This window comes from Rhynchophorus ferrugineus, unplaced genomic scaffold (genome assembly GCF_030347505.1).
Source record: "Rhynchophorus ferrugineus isolate W39M unplaced genomic scaffold, kcgeb_rfMv2 rfM10, whole genome shotgun sequence".
Lineage (NCBI taxonomy): Eukaryota > Metazoa > Arthropoda > Insecta > Coleoptera > Curculionidae > Rhynchophorus > Rhynchophorus ferrugineus.
Genome location: NW_027472589.1, coordinates 8675517 through 8694336, shown reverse-complemented (window position 1 = coordinate 8694336; position 18820 = coordinate 8675517). Strand labels below are relative to the sequence as shown.

At 32.1% G+C, this 18820-nt stretch overlaps 1 protein-coding gene across 1 annotated transcript; it reads left to right on the top strand.

Moving 5' to 3' along the window:
• The first annotated feature begins 6840 nt into the window (after nucleotides 1–6840).
• LOC143203761 (uncharacterized) lies at nucleotides 6841–7418 on the top strand. The gene is made up of 3 exons (XM_076416027.1): nucleotides 6841–7003; nucleotides 7057–7249; nucleotides 7310–7418. Exons 1-3 carry the CDS (start codon nucleotides 6878–6880, stop codon nucleotides 7351–7353), a joined length of 363 nt encoding a protein of 120 aa, XP_076272142.1. The 5' UTR covers nucleotides 6841–6877; the 3' UTR covers nucleotides 7354–7418.
• The last annotated feature ends 11402 nt before the right edge of the window (nucleotides 7419–18820 follow it).

Genomic DNA, 18820 nt, shown 5'->3' with positions numbered 1-18820 from the left:
ACCATAAACAGCGACTATTACATAGCGTTATTGGACCGTTTGATGGACGAAATCGCCGAAAAACGGCCGCATTTGAACAAAAAGAATGTGCTGCTTCACCAAGACAATGCACCGTGTTATAAATCAGTGAAAACGATGGCAAAAATCCACGAATTGGGCTTCGAATTGCTTCCTCATCCACCGTATGCTCCAGATCTGACCCCCAGCGACTATTTCCTGTTCTCAGAACTCAAAAAGAAGCTCGCTGGAAAGAAATGTTCGTCGAATCAATAGGTGATCGCCAAAACTGAGACCTATTTTGAAGCAAAGGACAAATCGTATTACAAAAGTGGTATCGAAGAGTTGGGTGGTCGCTAGAATCAGTGTATCACCCTTGAATGGAATTATGTTGAACATAAACAAATTTTACCAAAAAAATGAGTTTTACTATGGTAGCCCGGAGACTTTTCAATTGTCCTATTATCCATTACACGATATATTTCTGTAAGGAAACAGTGATATAAATTTCTAAGAGAATGAAATTACGCCGTTCATGTTAATACTAATTAACTAATTAATAATCCTAATGTTATAAAAAATTAATATTTATAATTTTTAAGCATTAAAAAATCAGTTCCTTCCCTACAGAATTAAAATAATTATAATTACTGATAATACCTTATTTTTGTCAATACTACAAATAGTAAACTCATTTAATAAATTACTGTATATGAGATGTTATTAAAATTGCAGGAATTTCTTTAAAATGCTGGTGAATGCAAATTATCTTAATAGAGGAACACAGGAGAGTCCAAACTCAATTATCCAATTTTATATTGTTTGTATTTGACGGGATTTACCATAGACCGGTGAATGATATCATTGCTTGTCAGACCTTGACTTCAAATTTGATTCAAGATTGATTGGTAACGTGGGTATTTTTTTCTATGGGCAATGGCGCTTTACAAAAAAAAAACAGTAAACATGTATTAAAATAGAGATGGGATTTTGAGACGATGTGGCAGTAGAATCGATACATTTCATGATATATTTACACTATTGCAGTTTGATAAATGAGTTTCTAGAAGATTATTTTTATTATATTTTAACTTGTTGCTTCTGAAAGGAAGATAATGCGGCGTAGGGACAACAAGGATTGTATCGTGTTCACGGTGAGGAGCTCTTAAGTGGCAATGTCAGAATTGGTGATTGCTTTCAAGATGTTATAGAAATAGAACAGATAACTGTTAAGATATTTTTACAAATCACATTTTTTCAATATATTTCCTTCTTTTTTGGATCAAATTTGTCTCCGTCAGCGATAAGTTCAGAAAGGCATAGATCATCACCTTATACTATAATGCGTCATATATATGATGATATGATGATAACCCCCTAACTTTTCGATACCATTTTTATAGTACGATTTGTCCTTTGATTCAAAATAGGCCTCAGTTTCGGCGATCACCTCTTCATTCGACGAAAATTTCTTCCTAGCGAGCATTCTTTCGAGATCTGAGAATAGGAAATAGCCGCTGGGGGCCAGATCTGGAGAATACGGTGGATGAGGAAGCATTCGAAACCCAATTCATGGATTTTTGCCATCGTTTTCACTGACTTGTAGCACGGTGCATCGTTTTGGTGAAGCAGCACTTTCTTCAAATGCGGCCGTTTTCGGCGATTTCGTCCTTCAAACGGTCCAATAACGTTATGTAATAGTTACTGTTGATGGTCCTTCCTTTTTCAAGATAGTCAATGAAAATTATTCCATGCGAATCCCAAAATACAGACGCCATAATCTAGCCAGCTGACTGTTCCACGCTTTGGAGCGGGTTAATCGTGTGTAGTCTACTCGGATGACTGTCGATTGGATTCGGAGAAAAATGATGGTCATCCGCTGTCACATAACGACGCAAAAAATCGGGTTTATTACGCTCGATCATCTTTAAACACGGCTCCGAATCATCAACTCGTCGTTGTTTTTGGTCAAAAGTGAGCTCGCGCGGCACCCACTTTGCACAGAACTTTCTCATAACAAAATATTCGTGAATGATATGATGTACACGTTCAGTTGATATCTTTAGAGTGTCTTCTATTTCATCCAATTTCAATTTACGGTCATTCAAAATCATTTTGTGGATTTTTTAAATGTTGTTCCGTCTTCGGTGCTCATTTCACCAAGTCTAAACTTAGCATACCTATCCCTGATGGTTGATTTTCCTGGAGCAGTATCCGGAAACTCGGAATAAAACCAAGTTTATGCCTTAACTGTATTTTTTTCAGTTCAAAAGCAATATTTTATCAAGATTTTTTGCACATTAACAAAAGCTGCTCACGCACAATGCTATAATTCACAAACTAATGATACACGCATCTTTTGAGGATTAGGGCCAAGTAAAAAATATATGGATTTAATTCTAGTAGCGCCATCTATGTGTCAAGCCGGGGAATTTTAATTTAACCTGTTATATATTACATTATCCGATAGTGGCTACCGAGTGCACTGTGATCTGGGGCATTTGCATCTGTTTTGAATGGAGTTACGATTGAGATATCTAAAAATAGACAGAAAGATAGATATAGAGGTATGGAAAATAGAGGATGATTTCTACTTGTTTTTAGCCTCAGTGCCGTTTTGTATCGCCTCTTCTTCCCTTTAAACAACAACAGTATTTAAAGTAAATTCATAGTATTTCTGTGTTGAAAACTATTTCACATTTTATAAATGGCGCAGTCAATAGTATTTCTGAGAGATCATAAGGCTGCGCTGCTTTCAATTAATTCAATTAAGCGGAATCAAATTAATTGTCAAGAAAAGAAAACAGGTTGATGTTGGATTGGAAATCGTTCCGCAGTTACTCAAAGTATTCCTTAGTGTAGTTAAATGGAGTTCGGGCAAAAGTATCGCAGCTGAAGCTGTTAGGTCACAACTGGTGGATTGAAGGTGTTTAAAGGCCCCTAGCCATAAACTATGGCATTTAAGAAACATTCAAGCTTTGAAATGCATCCCTAGTCCGTGGATTCCTAGTGTACTCCACTTGAAAAACTATCCCATAGAGAGACATCATGGAAATTTGGGTAGAAACGGTGCCATTTTGAAGATCTTCAAGGGCAGACTGGTGGGCGAAGGTACAGGCGATACTCAAACATCATTTTGTTAGAAATATGAGCTGTCCAGATGAGACAACGACGATCTTCATCACTGTGGTCTCTTCTGTAGATGGGAGGTGTTATATTAAACGATTAGTATTGCACTGGCTACATACTGCGCTGTAATCTGACGAGTGAGATATTCAGACGTGGGGATGATTTCTATGTGTTTTTACCTTCTTCCTTTTTACTTTTTCTTCTTTCGGTTAAATGAAGCTGTTCTTAAAGAATAAAAGTATAATTAATAGTTATTCTGGGTTTAAAACAATTTATCATTTTATTACTTATATATATATATATATATATATATATATATATATATATATATATATCCTATCACACTCCACCATCTTCCTATCAACAGTATTGTTGTTTTATATTATATTATCGCTGGGTACCTCGATCTTAAATCAATAAGTGTGGATGTTATATTAAATTATTTCTCTACAAAGTTTTTCTTGTAAGTTGTCGAGGATATTATTCAATGAGTATCGATATCTCATCTCTAGTTCAGGTTAATATAGGCGTATCAAAATAGTTTACGTGTAGTTTTTTGGGATTTTCATTCAAGGGATTCCCGCAAAACAAATCTATATCCAATTTTCCTGTATATTACCTATTGATATCAAGATAAAATTGATTGAGGACACTTGAAAATTCAATTAAAGAAAATAAAACACTCGAAGCCGAGTCATTTCGGTTGACAGTTTTATGAGGTCGTTATCGGTTACGAGAATCAATGCAAGCGAAAACCGCAGAAATTTGTTTTTTCCGAAATTGTTTAAACGAATAAACCAATTATACAATGGACAAAACCTACTCCCTATTTGATACGGTAAAATTATTGCTGGGAACGCCCACTGCAGACGGTACGGCAGTACTCGCCTTTCTAAAAATATGACATTTTTTTCGCCTCTTTGTCACCTTTACTAATGTGTTCGGGCAAATTTAAATATTCTAATCAATATTGTTAAAAGTTAAAAGCGGAGATGCTAAAGTTAAATGTCAAATATATATGTTTACCTTTTAGTAGATAAATATTTACGGTTACTGTCTGGATTTGTTTTGTACAGGGTATAGTAGTATGTATTTTGGTATGTTGAAAACGAAAATAACATGGGAAAAGTTTCTGGACGCCAGAATGTTTTTAAATTCAGTTTATATCTGATATCCGATAAGATGTACTCTTTTCACACATTCATTAAAAGTAAGCCTTAAAACAGTTTTGCTTTCTTACGACAGATATATGCTTCTTTTCCTGTGGGCTATTTTTTCGTCAAAGAAATACAAGATACTTAAATTACAATTACTTAAATAAATTTGATTAAATAACTAAACTGGCACCTAATATTATATATTACATTTAATTATAAGATTAATATTATTATTATTATATTATAAGACATTACTAAATATGATAAATAACATCATCTATTAGAAAATGTATTAAGTAGTGTTGTAAAAATAAATAAGACATTCACATACAGGTAGCGTGAATACGTGTTGTGAGTTAAACCAGACTAACTATAATTTGGCATAATTCAAGAACACGAATATCACGACTATATCAAAAAAATACGTTGGTGCGAATGTTCAAAGATTAGAAATAGAAAACAATTATATAATAATTAATTCTAAAAAAGTTTAAAAAATCGTACAATCTTATGTTGCTTATATCAAAATAATATACACGGAAACTACAATAAAAGCAAATAATCCTAAGATATGATATGATAGATTTACAATATTTAACTGGAAGTTCAAAGATTCATCTTCATTCTACACTAAACTAACTAAAAGCAGATGGTGCCATAAAAGCACCATCTGCTTTTATATTTATAGTCATAACATTCTTCAGAATGTTATGACTACGATAGTTACTGATTAGTGATAAAGATACTGATTACTATTCTTGAAACTATACTTGAACATTTTGTCACAGTTAAAAAATGGAGTTAATCGTGAATATTTTCGTAGGATGATTTTTATGACTCTTGACATGGACTATTAAGATATGAGTATATATATCCACTTACTTCGACTGTTGGTGATGAAGCAGTGCAGATCAGTTGCAGTACCTGAACACATTGATGCTGTTGTTGAAATGCTATTCCAAGATCGTCATGTGATTAACTGTGAGACTGAGTTATCCGTGGGCATTATATTATATTTCTTTGGTTTTAGGTCAAGTTGGGAGTATCTTCCGACTACGAGTACAGTTGCTTGACTTTGAGTCTAATCTGCTCTGCTTTTTGTCCAACACGATGTTTACAATTTGAAAAAAAATTGAAAAAAAGTGATACACTTCAGTGTATGACTAAAATACAGTCTCTAAGATGAGAAAAAGTAATGGCACAATATAAATTAACAGTTTCAAGTTACTGTTCGTTGATGATGAATGAATACATGAATTAGAGAAGTCGTAACTACATTTTGTTATAGAATAATTTAAGACAATGAAAAAAATAGAGATAGAAAGTTTAAAATTTAAAATAAAAGGTGTTATTAGACCAGCTGGGCTATTACAGTATACATGGCATGAATATTATATCAAATGAGCATTTGTTATAATATGGTATTATTTATTATTTTCAAAAGAGTATTGAATACGAATTGTTGATAACAAATATTTAGTTTTAATAGGTTAACTGAATGAATGAATGAATGAATGAATGAATGAATGATAGTTTTTTTTGAATACTTCTTTTCTCTTGAAGTCAGAAAAATAAGCTGGATTTTGAAACTTGTTGTGCTTACCATGAAGTCTTAAATATGTTATTATAACAGACGAGATGTTAAAATGGCGTCGAGATTTTAGGTCATTTGACGATATTGACGAATTACAGCTACATATTTTATAGCATTATTTTGTAATTATATAGCATGTAGTTAGTTCTAAAATATTTTGAACTGAACCGAAATATTCTTCTCTAGAACATTTCCGTAGGGTTGACAGCATCAACCAAGTAAAAGCAAAACTATCACAATAAAACGTTAATTATCATTAATAATTTGGATTTTTACTACGTTTAAAGAATTATTTAATACTACTTAATACTTCTTTTTTCTTAAGGTGTTGGAAGAGCTAGAGAAGGTTATTTAGAGAGGGTTAAATCGGGCAAATAAGCCGGATGATGAAACAAGTTCTGTTTTAATTCACACGAAATTTTAAATGTCATTTTGACAGGTGAAATGTTGAAATGGAGTCTAGTTTTTAGTTCCACTATTGACGAGTACCGTATTAAAGTAACTATTAATATAGATTTGATATAGATTTAATATAGATATAGATTTGATAACTATTTAGCATCCAAACAGCTTTAAAATATATCGAACTGAATTCAAACCATTTTCCTTTGACAATTTCGATAGGGTTGATAAGATTAACCAATAAAAAAAGCAAAAACTATAACAAAAAACGTTAATTATCATTATAATAACCTCTCTTGAGAGTAACGTGCGAGATTCCCAAAATATCTAACAAAAGAGAACGTAAAACCCGACACATGTTTTTGATGCGGTTCTATCCATATGTTGTTTAATAATGAGCTTGAGGCTGCCGCGAATATTTAAGTAAATACCACATAATGACCGATGAGCATGAATCATTTTCTTCCTTCATAATATCACATATTATATTTCCCGTAAAAAAAACTAGAGGTTACATGTAAAAAAACGACGAGTGTGACGCGCAAAGATACTTATAAAAGTGGCGTGGACTGCCGTCTGTGTCAGTATCGAAACAACCATGGCGGCAAAATTGGCAGTATTAGTTTTAGTGGTCCTCCTGAGCTTGGTGGAGTATACGGTATCTGCCCCCAAGCCGGTGCCAGTGGAGATATTGCTCGAGAGCGGACAACTCCAGCAGGATGATGTGGGTGACCGATAATCAGTAGATCGAACGTGTATTTATTGATCCTTTTCTAGAGCGTCGCATTCGCCGAGGAAGCCGTAAGGGAGAAACGCTCGGCCTCTCCTTGGGGAGGTAGAGGTTTCGGAGGCGGTGGCGGATTTGGTGGCGGTTTCGGAGGAGGATTTGGAGGCGGATTCGGTGGTGGCGGCGGGTTCGGAGGTGGCGGTGGTTTCGGTCGAGGAGGCGGCTTCGGAGGTGGCTTCGGAGGTGAGTGAAATATCTGGTTTCGTGTTTCTGTTCGAGTGTAACGATGGTTCTTGTCGACAGGTGGATATGGCAGAAGGGGAGGATACTGTGGGCACTGTGGATAAGATGGGGAAGACATTTTTTTGTAGTTGGTGCATAAATAGCGCTAAAATAAAATATTTTTAAGATATCATTTTGTTTTTTTTTCTGTCATTCCGTAGCTATTCCATACCAAAAAAAAAGAAACCTGTTGAATCTCTTGAAGATATTGATTTTTTTTATCATTTAATTATTACATTGTTACTAGTCGTTTCCTTCTAACTTACAATTTGTCTTTATGATAACTTAAATCTAGGTATATAACTAGGAGGACCCATCGGCCCTATCTCAGTCTCTGGTGAAATAATATTTATACATGTCACTGCTATTTTTTTATTATATACATCTCACTACTCAACAGTACACAAGATCAGATGGTTTGATTCTTTTGAGTCTGTGTCCTGTTCAGGTGATATCCAAAAACTGCAATACTTCATTATTCTCAAGAGAATAGAGTCTTTCCTCATGCCCCCTTGAGATTCTCTGGATTTCTTGATTGACTGTGGGTATCTGAAGGTCTCCATGTAGGTATCAGTATTATAATATTTGGGTGTGCCCACACTACCTCTCAGGACTTTTTTTGTTGAAAAATTTGTATTATATTTATATTATTCTTTGCACAACGTCCCCATAATTGAACTCCGTATGTCCATATAGGTTTCAGTAGTTGCTTATATAATAGCAATTTATATTATGTACTGATAATTGTGATTTTCTTCCAATTAGCCAGTACATTTTCCTATTTCAAGAGATATTGATAACAATGATGCTAAACATGGTTGTTGATCTAATTTTTCCTGTAGATGTTCTGGTTATACTGTAAATTTTTTCTTGTTAAAATATGCTTTAATTTCGCTGGGTTTCAGGTCAACTTTCCCAAATATTGGTTGCTTCGATAGTGTCAAATAGATTTCAAAAAATTGTAAAGGTTGAATATGAATATGAAAAAATTAGATTAACTTTTTAAGAGTACATCTTAGAGGATCTTTCAATAAATATATTATTTTCGGATGTATAGATGTTTTAGATTTTTTAAAAGTAGCCCTATTTTAGCGTCTGGTGTAATAATGTATATGTACTAGCACTGCTGTTTTCTATTGAATGCGCCTCACTATGTTACAGACAAGATCAAATGGTTTGTCACTAAACAAGCTACATTTCCTGATATAATTTATATTCTGAAAAATCCTTTTAAGAGCATATTCTTAAAGGGTTAAGCTTTGAAAATATAAAAACAAAATCGATCTTTTCAATAGTATAGACTAGAATGCCCACCTTTTACATCCGCTACTTTTTTTCATCTTTTAATTTGCGGATTCCAAGTCGAAAGAACGATATATCTTTTCAGGCTATCCACGCATCGATCCATTCTCTGGCATATTCATAAGAAATGTAGCGCTGCTCAAAGAAGTCACGACTCATGTATCGGAACAAGTAGTAATCATAATAAGCAAGGTCAAGATAATACGCTGGGTGGGATAGCACTTCCCATTTTAAGGTTTTCAAATATGTTTTCATCGATTTTGCAATATGCGGCATCAACATTGATGTGAATTTGCTCTTATTCCGTCCATTTTTCGGGCAGTTCTCGGTTCAATATTTAATCGACAGTGATCCCCATTGATGGTTTCATTAGGTTTTAGCAGCTCATAGTCACTCCAAGCTGATCCCACCAAATATGGAGCATTAGCTTGGAGTCAATAGATATTCAGCTTTGCGGTTGATGATGAGGCATGGCCAAGTAGTCCTTATGAGTTTTTTCGTTTTGTATTATTGTAGTGGATTCATATTTCATTACCAGAACCTTTCAGGTTTAGCCTGAAAGCAGCATTTCACACATGGCACAAAATATTCAGGCTTCTTTGGATCATTCCCATGTTCTTCAAACGATCAGATATGGTTTCTTGTGTTACGTTCAACAGTTCTGCATGTTCTTGTATTTCATCTAGTAATGGAATCTTCATCTAGTCAGGAATTATCATCTAGTAATGCCTTAAAATGACCGTATTCAAACGTTTTACGCAGTCTAGAACGCTCTTTGTCTTTAGTATCAAAGTCACTACTGTTAAAATATGGCTGGCGTAAGCTTCACACAGTATCCGATGACCATCAGTCGGCTACTTATTCAAAATGAAGCAAAAAGCAAAGGTTCACGTAAATACGTTTTACTCGGTACAAATGAAGACAGATTCAACGCACTGAAATTGGTTTTTGTTCACGTTCACATTCACATCAGAAAAATAGCACACATTGAAAAGCGAAGTTTGTGAAGCGAAGTACATGAAGTTGATTACAAAGGTACCCGGTGTGACTTAATATACAACACTATCTCTTGTTAATCCTCTAAAATTAACTGATAAGTCTAAATAGCAAAAGAGATAACACTGCAAATAAGGAGTTAAGAAGGAAACGTTAAAACAAAACGGATTTATCAATGCAAGAGTGTTTTTCATTTATGGGTATAATTCTGCTTAACTTTTGAGGCATGACAGAGATTAGAGAGAACTAAAACCGACCAATAATCTTTGTCACCACACTCATCTCTTCTATCCGTCTTTTGATTCTCTGTTTCCGTATTCCATCTCTCTCCGTCCGTTATATATACTTGCAGGTTTTCAGTTGCCTATCTTACCGTCCTTTATCTATTAATTTTCCTTGTGTGTGATTCCGTTATTTAAACCTTTCTTTATCAATATATATTCTTTCGTTCAATTTAACTATTTTATGTTCTTCTTCTTTATGATCATGATCAGTTTCATTTCGGCTAGAGGGAATAGGGATATAAAGAGAGGAGTCTCTTAGTTAGGGTATACAGGATTAACTAAAGGACATGGTTCTCCTCGAAAAGGTATAGAGAACAACCGAGGTTCGTAGCGTAGAGCAGGGTCGCATCCCTGAAGCAGATTTCCTTCCAACTGGGACGGTAAGAAGGTCGTCTACTCGCTACTCGGTTAGAAATAAAAAGATAATTCTTTTAAATATCATGCTTACAATATAAAATCGTGACTGAAGACTGATAATATTATTTTTAAAATTTTAGAGTTTTAGATGTCCTTACTTTCACAATTCTTGAAATTATAAATTAATATCTACCATTAATATTTACAATATATCATAGAACAATCAAATTATACTCGTATATCTTTTCTAAATGTTATTTAATTTGTTATTTAATCAAGAAAATTTATGTATTTCAGAAGAATCGGACGATTTTTCAAAATGTTTTTGAGACTTTTTTTATGAAGAAGACGCGAATGAAAAGATTTAAAAACTAATGGTAGCAATTAGGATATAGTTATAGCTTTTGACTTCAAAAAAGTTGGAAGATAAAGATTTGCAGTACTTATTGGATGAAAACATAAAAAAGAACAGCTATTTGTGACGTACTGCGAATGGAAATGAACAGAGGTTATGCTAGGGCAGCTTCAAGTATAAAACATTATGGGTTAGTACAGGCGAGTCCTCTATGTCCACGTTGAAATATATGAAAATCACTACTTTTCTTATTTGTTAAATGGTTCCAAATATTTACTTGGTTTTATCGATAGTCTATGAGCCAAAATACAAAATAATGAGAAACAATAATTAATTATATTATTATAAGGAATATAATTAAGTACACAGGTTATATCTAAACTTAAAAAAAGCTCTTCTCTGAAGGAAGTATTTAGTTCTCAGTTAATACACTGCTACTGGTGATGCAAATATTCCTCAAGCTGTAAAAAACTCGAGATATTAGAGAAGAGCGAAGAGTTGTTTGCTATTACATTTCTTTTCCTCCATGCCACTATCTTGAAGAAGGTAAATCTCCGAAAAATTCGAAAAGGGTGAAAGGCTAATATTGTTGATACCATTCTCTTGAAATATTTTTTTAATTACATCTTATATTAGACATGCTTAGTATAATCTTAATTTACAAATTAATTAATTACTACTGTTATGTTGTACTTGCATAAATACACAAGCAAGACGAGTACGGGATTAATACATCAGTATGTATTTCCCAAATTAAAATAAAACTAAACTACCTAAGCTTACGTTAAGAATATACTAATATATGTTACTAAACAAGTTCGTGTGGTTTGGTTCGCTTCAATCTCCTAATTTCGTGTGTGTTATCCAGTAGCTGTATTGCTTTCGCATTCCTGTGATTTTTTCCAGCAAATTTATTTCATATTTTAAGGCGACATCTTAAATCACTTGGTATATCCATTTAATTTCGAGGTCATTGTGTAGCTTTTCGTTGGTTATGTAGAAATAAGCGTTGGCAACTAACTGTAGAACTTCATTTGGCTGCCTTGGATTATTCCTTGCTTTAATGCTTTGGTGTAACTTCATGTTTGCACCCCAGAAGTCCAAATTGGCTCTAGGATTCACTGATAAACCAATCTCTTTGGTTTTAGGTCAACTTGGGAGTATCTTCCGACTAACAAGTACAGTTGCTTGACTTTGAATCTAATCTGTTTGGCTTTTTGTCTATCTGTCAAAATAAAGTTACTAATTGAGAAAAAAGGTAAGAAATAAGCAACTAAGCATGTTTTATATTTACTAAAATATGACATTATACGGCACATTTTAACAAAATATATTGTATTGAGAGTTGCCTAACTTGAATACTCTTTTTTGTCTCCGTGTCTCCTTTATGCGCATTCGAATTTAACGGTTATTTTTGAAAGGAACAAACAACGGTAATGTATGATCTTGCCTTGATACATCACTAGGGAGTCCCCTTAAGATCACTTTAAGATTAATATAATACTTAGGCATGGCATCTAAAAAAATGCTTTTGTGTTTGTTTATTTCTTGTTCTATTCAATGCCAATGTTCTGAACGTTTAAAATGTTATTTCTAAATATATATTTTCAGGAAGAAATAGTATTTGCCAACAAAATGCAATTATGGATAAATAAGGGTAATTATAGTAATTATTCTTGGTGAACCTACCGTGACTAACACGCCCAAATATATATTTTTGGTGGTTTTATTATGTTTTTAGAAATTGTATGTAATTTTAACGATTCCTTTGTTATATACATTCTATGTAATATGGGTAAAATAGCATCAGTTACTAGATTCCTCCTTCTTGTATATAAAAGGCCTTAATTTATCTATATAATTAAATGTAAATTTATTTAAAGTATACTGCATCTTAAGCTAGAACATTCGGTCATTTATCAGAAAAATTGCGTAAGTCACAATTTGTAGAAATCTCTTATTTGAATAGGATCTATCAGGAGCTTGTAGGTATTTTGATCAGCTATATCTAGAGAAGTATCGACGTAAATAACTGTTAAAAAACCGTAAATTTTGTTTTGCTAAATTTGGTAGTATTGCTATTTCTCAATATAAAATGTACAAAAACGTTAATCATGGAACGTTCAAAATTGCTTCATTGGAAGAAATCTACTGCCGTAGCTTATTAAACACTTGTAGAAACTTTTAGTGATGTTGTTCCGTCATATCCCAATTGTCGATCTTGGTTTCAACGATGTAAAAATGGCGATTTTGATGTTAATGATAAAGAACGACCAGGAGGACCAAAGTTAACTATTTTTTAAAACTACACGATTTGTGTTTAAGAAACTACAATAATTATGAATCTTCCAGAAAGTTCTTATTTATTGAAATTAGATATATTCATAACTGCTGCAGGAAAATCATTATATTTTCTATTGCAAATAATATTTTACAAACACTTATTAACAAAATGTTTAAGCTCATACTAACTGATAATATAAATGAAGATTCTTCTTCCGTTTAGATGGAGCTTTTTAGTGAGAATTGAAATATTGATTTGGTTTGAAACTATCTGGTCACTGCTGAGCTCCCTTGCAATTTTTTATCTTAGCATTATTTTTTTTTGTACGAAATCTTCTTTTTTATATGTATGTACGTGCATTGTATATATATTTGCAGCATATTTTTGAAACCATATATAAGAAGAGGTATTAGGGACGTTTAATTTTAACAAGTCGGAATAATATTTCTACTGCTTATTCATTTTTATATTATATTATATCATGCGTTAGTATAAACTGAGAACAAATTCTTACCTACAAAACTTTTCCAAAATTATCTTCCTGTAGGCACAAACAGGCACTCCTAAAGACATTGACAGAATAGGTCTATGATGTTTTGCTTACGTATATAAGTACTGTGAGATCTTTTTGAGTCAGATATGATATGATAACTGCACTCCCTCTAAAAATCTTTTTGGTATTGATAACATAATAAAGATATTTAATTTACTCTATTTACTATTAAGTATTTCCTGTATTATTTTTAATCTTACAAATTTATTACCAACGTCTTGTTGCTGATCTATCAAGTTTTAAGAAGTTGCGTTAGCTACAAAAATAATAACCTGGCTATCAATACGTTAATAAATGAGAAAACAATCAGTAAATTTTCAGCCTAAATTTATTAAATAATCGTTCATCTCTTTCTTGTTAGTCCTTTCGAAGATATTGAGGTAGGTATTTAATCATGTGATGTAGAATAAACATGTTTATATCTTTAAATGCTACGCACTATTATATATGACTGTAGAATGATTTACATTTATAAATAATACTATCCTCCCAAATACTTTATATTTATACATTGGTAAGAATAATTTATGTTAATTAATACAATATTAAATTAACTAAAGTGGTAATGTATTTATTAACGTTATATTAACCGAAATCGTGTTGTCAATTAATGGTTATTATCAACAAATATAAATAAAGTATAATTACTAGTCATTCAAATAAACAATTCGATTGAAAGGCAATTTTAAACATTGTATTAAAACAAACAAAAAAACAAGAACCGCAAGATTTAGTTGAGATGGATATAACTATGACTTTCTTATATAACTTTGACTATTCTACACTGGCGATGTGCCAAAATATTTAGAGGTTGTCACTTTTTGAGGCATCAACAACATTAACATAAAATGATGATGAAGAAACATTAATTACCACTGTTTATCGGTGTTTATGGATCTTAGAGAATGAACGGTGCTACCATATTTTAAAGAAATAATGAAAAGTTGCTCGCAAACTTGGATTATTCTTTATTATATATGACGAAAATTATCTATATAGCCGTGTTATAGTATACGGTTATAGTATATAGTTTGTTTTAATGCTTCCACAACAGCTTTGATGCCAGAAAAAGCGCAAATTTTCACTAATAACTGATGTTTTGAAGGTTCCTCAATAGATCAGTATTAAGAATATTTTAAAAGATACTAGTTAAAATATAAATAATTGTTTTTAACAATATAATAAAATACCGAAATATAAAAGACAACCCTTTTAATTAATAATCATATGTAGTTTAAGTTATCATTTTGGTTTTACTAAGAGGAAAAACAATCTCGTATGACATTTAATACCTTAGTAAATGACCAAAAAAAAACAATGACTAAATGTTTATTTATATTCAGCACTAATCGATGTTAATTAATGCATAGTAAAATAATCTTCAACATAATCCCAATGTCCTTGCCGAGCTTGAAAGAACCACCAACAAACGAACGAACTGCCGTATCAAATTGCCGTCCATCCTTCGGTACTATTGGAATAAGTTAAACTGGTTTTTTTGTACGTTTACCGATGGTACCATAGCAACTGGCTAAAAGTGATTTTAATTATGATTGATGGTGCGTTCCACTATGAAGTTCTATTAAGATCGCTAACGATAACGTGTACTTAATTTATTTGGAGTTATTTTTATATTCTAAATCTACCTATTATTCTGGTAATTGCGAGTTCAGGCGTTTCAAAATAGTGCTCCCATTATTTTACGACAAAATTTATCGAACAACTTAACAATACTATTGATTTGCTTTATAAATATTGCTTTAATATAGTTTTAAAGATGATGTGGTAAATGTTCGATATCTATCGTTGAAATGCGAAAAGTAATAATATAAATATCTATTAAAAAATCTAACTGTTAAACTCAATGGCTTTGACAATTAAATACATACTTATACTACCCAAACCATTCTATGTTTAGTATCATTAAGTTATTCAATATAAATTTTAGAAACTTATGGCGATACAGCTTCATCATATTTCAATGGTCGGTTTTCATTTTAATGATATAAAAGTATTAATTTTGATGCCAATAATAAAGAACGGCTTAGAAATGTTAAGAAACAATGGATTGCAATGCTTGTTCGGTAAAACCCAGGAAGTACTTTCAAATAATAGTCAGATAGCTGGTCGGTTGACAAATCAACTGCTTCCGGACGTATATATGTCATGGAAAGATCAAAATGAAGGGTAAATGGCTGTCATATGAATTGATTGAAGATGCTATTTCAAGCTTACCAGCAAGAGGTTTGATTGCTTTCCAGATAAGAAAGAGGAGAAAATAATTTTCTGTGGAATATTGTGACTGACTATAAAGTTAAAAGTGGATCACTGCGATAATTCCAAGTCTACAAACTTAGATTATATTAGTCTAGAAGAACCATCCATATGGACATCAAAGCAGAACATTTATGGATATTTTCTATTTTGTAAAATAAAATAAGACTGCATAGCTCATTAACTACCTTGTGACACAATAAGGAAATATTATGTTGCTTTATTACCTATAAAGTAAGTATTTACGTCAGTCTTGACTGATACTAAAACGTTCTATAGGTTTAAAATTCATTAATCAATTTAAGCTTGATGGAAAAACTTGGCATTTTCATATATTACTTGAGACCATCTTCTTGAAAATTATCACATTCCTTTAGTGTCATGGTATACATATTATGTGTTCTTGAAGCTTCAACTGTTCGTTGTTCACAATTTAATAGTCGTAGATCAATTACTCTTGGTTCGTTTCTCATATATATATTTATAGTTTTAGCTACTGTTATCATATTATTTTACCTACTATATATGATGAATATTCATTCAGTTATATAACTATCCTAAGTATTTGGACATACATAGATGTTTAATTACAAAGAGTTAAGGTTCTTTGTTAACTTGGATCTTCGGTTAGACACCGAATTATGAATATATGGAGTATCAGATCGATTATAAAATATGGACCAATATTAAAAATTGTTATATATGTAATGGATATGTCTTAACAACTGTTCTCTGGTAATGTGAGCAGCCATCTTTAACAATATATGGTATACTAGAACCCTCATTAGATTTATTTGTACTGCATGATTGACAAATCTGTTTCACAGATAGTATATTACAGCATAAGTATGTGTAAAACATACCAATGCAAAATGTTGGCATTTTTTATTAGTATTACATAATAAAATACTACTACTACCATTTAAAAAGCAGTTCCACAAGTTTTTTCGAAGATTAGATTCGTTAAAAAAAAGCAAATTTGATACCATATTAATTGAATATAAGTATTTCTTGCAATTGTTGATCTATCTTCATCGTGGTACAGTTTTTCTTTTATTCCGATGTATACTCTCTGCAATACAAAGTTAATTTATATAAATTTATATTTTATTGTTATTTATATATAAATTTGAATCAGAAAGATCGATTATACTTTGGCTGAAATAGATATTAATTTATAAAATATGGCCGCAGAATAGATCGTGCTGACCGTGTCTGTCTCTCTTGCCTAAGTGTTGATGATGACGTTTCCATCTATTCTGAGGGACTTTTTTCTACGGTGCAATTTTAATCTGATTCGAGTTTGATAAATCTAGTTCATCTGTCACCAGGTAGGTTAGTTTCAACCCGCCTATGCAGATATTGACTTATTTTCCTTTCTCGCCAGTTAAATACTTATTTGGTTATTTTGTAGCATTAAGTACGGCCCTTCATAAACAGACTCAAATTGTTTTTACGGTGTGTTGATTATTAAAAGACAAGTCAGGGGAATTCTTTTCAGATTTTTATGAATTTAAACTAAATTATCTGGGTATTATTCAGCCTTTGGTATTCTTAACTTTTCCATTTGTTTTATCAGCTTAGATGTTAATGTCGCAAGATTCTTCTTCTTTTTTGTTTCTTGAAAGAATTCTCTTGATAGTTTTATTATTTTACCATAAACCACATTCTCCTATATCACATCTTGCCTAAATGCAACTGTCAATCGCAAAAGTACCCTACGTAATGCGGTTTTTATTTTCATGTATGCTTTGTTGATACATGGTACAACAAATCTAGATAACCAATTCCCGAAAAATACTTTGACAATGTATGCAGAAAATGGCAAGTTTAATATCTCCGGCCATCTATTCTTGATTTAACTTGCTTTAATTTTGCTTTAACTAGAAGAAAACTAAGAAAATAATAGCTAGATGGCTAGAATATATTTATTGTAATGCGCTGGGGAAATAGTAATTCGTTGTTTTATATAAGTCTTCATACAAGTTTCACTAATTAACAATATATATCGTATTATCCGATGATCATTTTAGCATTGTTCTGGTAATAAATTATATGTTTTCGGACAAAAAGCTGAACTAGGTGTACGGTGACTGGATCAAAACTTCCTAACCAATTCCTTTTGATTTTTGCTAAGCTGCCTACAGTGTGATCTAACGTTGTCATGACAGAAGTCATGCCTTTCCCAGTAATCAGTTTTGCTTTTTTTTTCTGATGATTTGGTTAGGTATGAGTAGCTCATGAGGCTGAATTCCTTTTCAATCTATCTAAACACCCAATACGGTGTTTTGTGAAGATTCGCAGGACTTTTAATGAAAATTCCATTCTTCAATTTTCTCGGTGTTAATGCATAATCGAAATGCGTTTCAGTGAAATCCCATTTTTTTATCCGATATCAGTATCTTGATAAATTTAAGAATTTAATCGACATTTGCGACGATTGGTTCACCTGGACTGCTTCTGGTTGATAGTTCGCTGTTCATTATTTATTAAGTACTCACCTCCATCAACACTACACAATTTTTGATAATCCTGCGCTATATTTTCCCCTTTTCAGCATTAAAGAAAGACATGTAATGGAATTAAAAAGATATTCTGAAAACTCCATTTTCAAAAAGTGGTAACTTTTGACTGAATAACTGAATGGTACTTGGAATGCTCTATGTATTATTACCTTTCAAGTGGGCCAGAGTGCTTTTTCATAGAATGCATATTACTAAATATATGAGGCTTTAAATCTATCTATTAAAGGAAATCGAAATTGCAAATTTACCTTTTCCCAAATTTATATAATGATAACGTGTTGCATGTCATTGTTGATGCTCCATACTTCTTTCCTCTAAAACCCATAACGAGTGTAATTCAACGTGTTTGTGTGAAGTATTTCGAAAGACTGTCAGTGTATCCCCATATACTCACTAATCAGCTAAAACGTTTAACAGCATCTGATCTGATTATTGGACATATACAGATTTTAGAATAAGACTAATTAATTAAGATAGTATTTTATATAAGAGATCACTTAATGAAGTGATTTTCTACATGCCATGTACATATATATATATATATATATATATATATATATATATATATATATAATATAAACATAAGAAACACTTATTGCCTA

Bases quoted from the DNA above. Each gene is read 5' to 3' on its own strand.
- LOC143203761 (XM_076416027.1), top strand. From the start codon at position 6,878: ATGGCGGCAAAATTGGCAGTATTAGTTTTAGTGGTCCTCCTGAGCTTG. The intron at 7,004-7,056 runs GTGGGTGACCGA...ATCCTTTTCTAG, and splicing joins GACAACTCCAGCAGGATGAT to AGCGTCGCATTCGCCGAGGA. The intron at 7,250-7,309 runs GTGAGTGAAATA...TCTTGTCGACAG, and splicing joins CTTCGGAGGTGGCTTCGGAG to GTGGATATGGCAGAAGGGGA.